The sequence below is a fragment of the Rhinopithecus bieti genome, unplaced genomic scaffold, assembly GCF_001698545.2.
Source record: "Rhinopithecus bieti isolate Rb0 unplaced genomic scaffold, ASM169854v2 scaffold_19708, whole genome shotgun sequence".
NCBI classification, from domain to species: domain Eukaryota; kingdom Metazoa; phylum Chordata; class Mammalia; order Primates; family Cercopithecidae; genus Rhinopithecus; species Rhinopithecus bieti.
The window spans coordinates 2314347-2320023 of NW_016810765.1; the positions used below are offsets into that span (position 1 = coordinate 2314347).

Consider the following 5677-nt stretch of genomic DNA (forward strand, 5'->3'; position numbering starts at 1 on the left):
TTCTTGAGCGGGGTCTGCAGGCAGCTGGAGCGCGCGCGTTCCTGCCCCCGCCGGTGCCACTGCGCGCCTGCAAAACTTGTCGGAATTAACCTCCCGGGAAGCAGGGGGAGAGCGCGCCCCCCCACCGCGGCCCCAGCTCTGCAGCCCGGCCCCGCGCCGCTCTTGGAATCCCCCAGGATCCTCCGCGGCGGCCGCGGCCCGCCACTATCCAAAACAGACACGGGACCCGAGCTCCCTGTCTGCGCTCTAGGCCGCATTGTGGCCTGGGCCGCCGCGTACGACTGTGGCCTCGGTGGTGGGGAGCACTTTCTACCCTTACCAAGCACAACCTGAATGTGGAAGCGTTAGGCTCGCGGCGCTTCGCTCAGCCTCCGCGGCTGTTTTGTCCCAGGTTGCGTGGAACCCGGCCAGCTGAACTCGGCTTGCCGAGGCCGAAGACACTGGCCAAGCCCCTGGCGTCCCCTGCCGCTGAACCCGAAGTTGTGGCCGCGGGTCTGCAGCCTGTAGCAAGCTCACCCAGTGAGCGCCTGGGTCATTTTTTGTGTTCAGGGTTCGTGTTATGCGCCCAAGATTTGTCCCGGGAGTCTTTGAAGGGCCCCTCCCCTCGATTTGTTCCCAGGTGCCGCAAGTGACCAACGGGCACGGTCCCAGAGCTGCTCCCCAAAAGAAGACTCTGCTGTTCCAGCAACCCGCGGAAGAGATGCTATCCGAGGTACCAACAAAAGATCCCTTTGCTGGAGCTGCGTGTGGGGTCGAAGTCTGGAGAGCCCTTACGCGCGCGACACGCAGAGCTCCTCAGCAGAGGCCTGACGGCGGTGCAGGAGACCCCAGCTTCCTGGGCTGGGACAGGGCTGTTGTCGCCCCGTCTTGTTCCAAGGAAAAGGAGCCACCTGACTCCAGCGGGCTCTTGTCAAACTGTGAGCGTCCGTGGAATTCTGTGGCTTCCCGAGGCCAAGAGGCTGTCCGCTGCTCGGCTCTCTAAAGTGTCTCAGCGGACAAAAATCCCGCAGAAACTCCTATGGCAGGAGGAACGCTTCCGGCATACAGTGAAAGAGAAAACATCCTCCTCTGAAAAGGGCTTAGGACCAAGAAGTTGCTCTTTCCCCCAGGCCTTCTTGCAAGCTTCAGTTGTAACATCTATTCTCAGACGTCTCCTGGCCTAGGACAAACTGGCCACATAGAGCTAGCCAGAGATTTAGCTCCTGGCTAAAGATGGAAATTGTGAGCCTGACCCGCTCACGGCACTCCTGCTACCTGGCTAAGCCACCCCGCGGACAGACGTGGTCCCACCGTGCAGCTCACCAAAAGCCAGAAGCTGAAAACACCCGATCTGGTGTCACCAAGGTTGCTAGTTAGGGGGCAGCCCCGCAAGCAGCTGGGCCGATGGCTTTCTTCGAGTTTAGGCGTGGGAAAATCGAGTAAGCCATAGAGCAAATGTTCTTTTCTCCTCAAATCGCCTAACAGGAAAGGATCCATGAAATTTCCAACTTCAGCCACCCTGTTTTACAAATAATGAAACAGGCCCGGAAACGGAGAGTATACTTGTTTCTAAACTCTGCTTTTCCTCCCAGCCAAAGGACAAAGGTAGCCAAAACGAGTATACAACTTCAGGTTCTCCCTGCAGTAAACTGGGGTTTCCTGCTGGGTGTTTGGATGAGTGCAGAGCAGGAACCTCCAAGCAGAAGGACCTTACAGCCTGGGTTCATCCACCTCTCCCTCGCAGGTCACACCAGGATTTTGTGGACTGATAATTTTTGCTTCCTATTTAATTATCTCCATTCCACCTCCTGCCTAGCCCCGGCCCCACACCCCCGTGCTAAGAATAGCAAAGACTTCCTTCTAGCACACACGGGTGATGGGACCCCTGAACCCCCAAATCTTACTTCTGGCCCCAGCTCAGACATTGCCGTCCCAGAGAAACCTCAACTTGTCCAACTCACTCGCTCCAGGAAAGTGTGGAGCCTCCATCTGCCAAGCCCTTAGTGTATATTCTATTAGTGATTTCCTAGTTACTGTCCTCTCCCTCTATACCGCGATGGTGGAGCTCGGATACTGTCTCCTGTCTCTCTGCACCTGGAGCCTCACATGCAGTTGGCGCACAATAAAATTGAGATGAATTTGGCATTTGGCGAAAACACCCCATGCTTTCCTCCCCATGAGTTTTTCCCTCCAGCCCTCTGGTCATTGGGGGCTCAAGAAGAGGCCTTGAGGACACGATACTCTGAACTTGACCCGGAGTGGCTAGCTCAGGAAAAAGGGTGTTTAAGGATAGAGAAGCTCAGAACGAGTAGATGAAAACAGGGAAGGGTAAAAGGAAGGGGTCGGAAGAGGGAGATGCCAGAGAGAAGAGAAGCAAGAAAGCAATGTCCTGTCCCCCTCTACCGTGCGTGGTGGCCCGGGTGGGGCGCAGCAGAGGGAACCGCACATGGAGCTGGGCCCCCTCTCAGCGAACAGCCTGCGCCACCCGCCGCACCCGGCCGTGGCTGGGGGCTACCGAGCGAGTGGTGAACCCGATGGGTGGAGAGCGCCCGAAACGAGGTGGAAAAGGGGGCGGGGGCGAGGCACGGCGCCTTTTTGCCCCTTCTTCAGCTGTAGACGCGGCGGCGGCGGCTGAGTCCCTCAGCCTCGGTCATGTGATAGTCTCGAAGCGCTAGCTGCGGGGGTCTCGGCGTCTCGGGGACCATTACAAAACGCAGCCAGGAGAGCGCGTCGCTGCCACTGCCGCCGCCTCTCCTCCTCAAGACAAGCCCGGGAGAAAGGCGGCAGCTGCGGCGCAGACGACTGAGTTTCCCCGGCCAGCACTCACCCGTCGTCATTCGCAGACACCCTCTCCAGCCCGCCGCTCGCGCCCAGCATCCTGCGGGCCCCGCTCCTCAGCAAAGCCTGCGGGCGCCGCCGCTTCAGAAACCACCAAACTTTTTCCCCCTCAGCGACAGCCTAGGGATCGGCGTCTCTTCTAACCCCGGCGCCGCTGCGAGTTTCGGGGAAGAGACGCGCAGGCTGCTAGAAGCCTGTATTCTCTCTCCTTACCCTGATTTTTTCCTCCAGGAAAAGGAGAACTCCAGCGCGGTCTGGCTAAGTGGCTGGCCAGGGGACTGCGTCCAGGGCACTGGAAGTCCTGCTGTCACTGGTCTCCAGGACAGCAGGCGCAAACTCAGATTTAAAGGGCCAGAGTCTCTACTGCCCAGACCTTCCTCCCAGGTAGCTTGGTCTGCGTTTCCCTCGGACCTAGAAAAAGCAAAGAGGCCGGGAGGAAACACGGCCCCTCGCCACTCTCCTCTGCAGCCAGCTCCAGCACTCCGTCTTTGGCCACCCGGGGGAAGACGCAGAGAAGGCGGCAGTAAACCTGGCGCGCCCGCCCGCGACTGTGCGCGCCAGTCGACAACCGTCGGGGCCAGAAGTTGCCAGCTTCTGAGAGCTGAGTAGGCCCGAAAGGCCAAGGTCGGAGACACCAGGCAATTCGGAGAAGGCCGGGGAGAGAAGCAGAGAGGGCCTGGAGGGCGAGAGGGCAAAGTGGCAGGACTGGAGGGGCGGAGTGGGAATTCGTGGGGTCAGCCAGGCCCCAGGAGCGGAGTGCGGAGAAACTCTGTGGCCCAGTGCGGGCCGGAGGGCGGTGGAGGAGCCGGGGGCGATGCCGCGGCCGGGGAAGAACTCCTACAGCGACCAAAAGCCGCCCTACTCTTACATCTCGCTGACCGCCATGGCCATCCAGCACTCGGCCGAGAAGATGCTGCCGCTGAGCGACATCTACAAGTTTATCATGGAGCGCTTCCCCTACTACCGCGAGCACACGCAACGCTGGCAGAACAGCCTGCGCCACAACCTCTCCTTCAACGACTGCTTCATCAAGATTCCGCGGCGCCCCGACCAGCCTGGCAAGGGTAGCTTCTGGGCGCTGCACCCCGACTGCGGGGACATGTTCGAGAACGGCAGCTTCCTGCGGCGTCGCAAGCGCTTCAAGGTGCTGCGCGCCGACCATACTCACCTGCACGCGGGAAGCACCAAGGGCGCGCCAGGCGCCGGGCCGGGAGGGCACCTTCACCCCCATCACCACCACCACCCCCATCACCACCATCATCACCACGCTGCCGCGCACCAGCACCATCACCACCACCCACCCCAGCCGCCGCCGCCGCCGCCGCCGCCTCACATGGTGCACTATTTCCACCAGCAACCGCCTACTGCTCCGCAGCCGCCTCCGCATCTCCCGTCGCAGCCCCCGCAGCAACCGCCCCAGCAGTCGCAGCCTCAGCAGCCGTCTCATCCCGGCAAGATGCAGGAGGCAGCGGCCGTGGCGGCGGCGGCGGCGGCGGCCGCGGCAGCCGCGGTGGGCAGCGTGGGACGCCTGTCTCAGTTCCCACCTTACGGGCTGGGCTCGGCCGCCGCCGCTGCCGCCGCGGCCGCGGCGTCCACATCAGGCTTCAAGCACCCCTTTGCCATTGAGAACATTATTGGCCGGGACTACAAGGGCGTGCTGCAGGCTGGAGGGCTGCCCTTGGCGTCCGTCATGCACCACCTGGGCTACCCCGTGCCCGGCCAGCTCGGCAACGTCGTCAGCTCAGTGTGGCCGCACGTTGGAGTCATGGATTCAGTGGCCGCCGCCGCGGCCGCCGCAGCCGCAGCCGGAGTCCCAGTAGGCCCGGAGTATGGGGCCTTCGGGGTCCCGGTCAAGGCCCTGTGCCACTCTGCAAGCCAGAGCCTGCCTGCCGTGCCGGTGCCCATCAAGCCCACGCCTGCGCTGCCGCCCGTGTCCGCGCTGCAGCCGGGGCTCACTGTCCCCGCGGCTTCGCAGCAGCCTCCGGCGCCATCCACCGTGTGCTCCGCGGCCGCGGCCTCGCCGGCTGCCTCTCTGCTGGAGCCCACAGCCCCTACTGCGGCGGAGAGCAAGGGCGGCTCCTTGCACTCGGTGCTAGTGCACTCCTAGGGGACCCGGCCGGCTAGGGGAGACCAGCGCAGTGAGAGACGCCCGGCCCGGAACTGCACAAACCACCCGACGGGGAGAGGGCGCCCTGGCCAGGTTGGGCAGAGCTGGCGAGTCTGAGCCTTTGCTGGAAAGGAAGGTATTTAAATAGACGAACAACCCCAAAAAGTGGCTTCTCCGGTGGTCTAAATAAATATAACCCTCCAGGTGTCTGTGTTTATACTATGTTGTACAATCAGATTAATGAAAGCCAATTTTCAGGTAAGAGTTTCTATTGTAATTAATATAAATCGATAAGTTATGGGGGGGTAACGAAGGAGGTTAGGAAAGCCTCATTCGCTGGTAAATTGGAAGTGGATTCCGACCCTTATTCCTGGGGGCAGAAGCTGGCAGAGCTAAACCTCCCGGGAAGAATCCAACAGAGAGTGACGCTGAAACGGATCTCAGCCACCACGTTTCTCTCTGCTGGTCGCATCCTTGGCGGTCGCCTCTCGTGGACATTCAAGACAAAACTGCTGTCCACTAAGGAAATCTCGTTTTATTTGAGAAGGAAAAGAGGAAGCGTTTGATACCGTTATTTTCTTGGTCAGCTAAATGGGCAAGGAAACGGTGTCACAAATAAAGTCGCTTTGGAGGGGGAAGGGGAGGAGAGGAGGCAGCGGGAAACCCACGAAATATCTTTGGGAAACAGCTAAGTTTCTTGGCTCTGACCCAGGGGTCAAAAAGGATAGGAGGAACCGCTAGAGCAATTAGTTT

The 5677-nt window shown here is 60.5% G+C and overlaps 1 protein-coding gene across 1 annotated transcript; it reads left to right on the plus strand.

The window, feature by feature from the left end:
* The first annotated feature begins 3631 nt into the window (after positions 1–3631).
* FOXB2 (forkhead box B2) lies at positions 3632–4924 on the plus strand. The gene has a single exon (XM_017892698.1). The coding sequence runs from the start codon at positions 3632–3634 to the stop codon at positions 4922–4924; it is 1293 nt and encodes a 430-aa protein (XP_017748187.1).
* Positions 4925–5677: the final 753 nt, after the last annotated feature.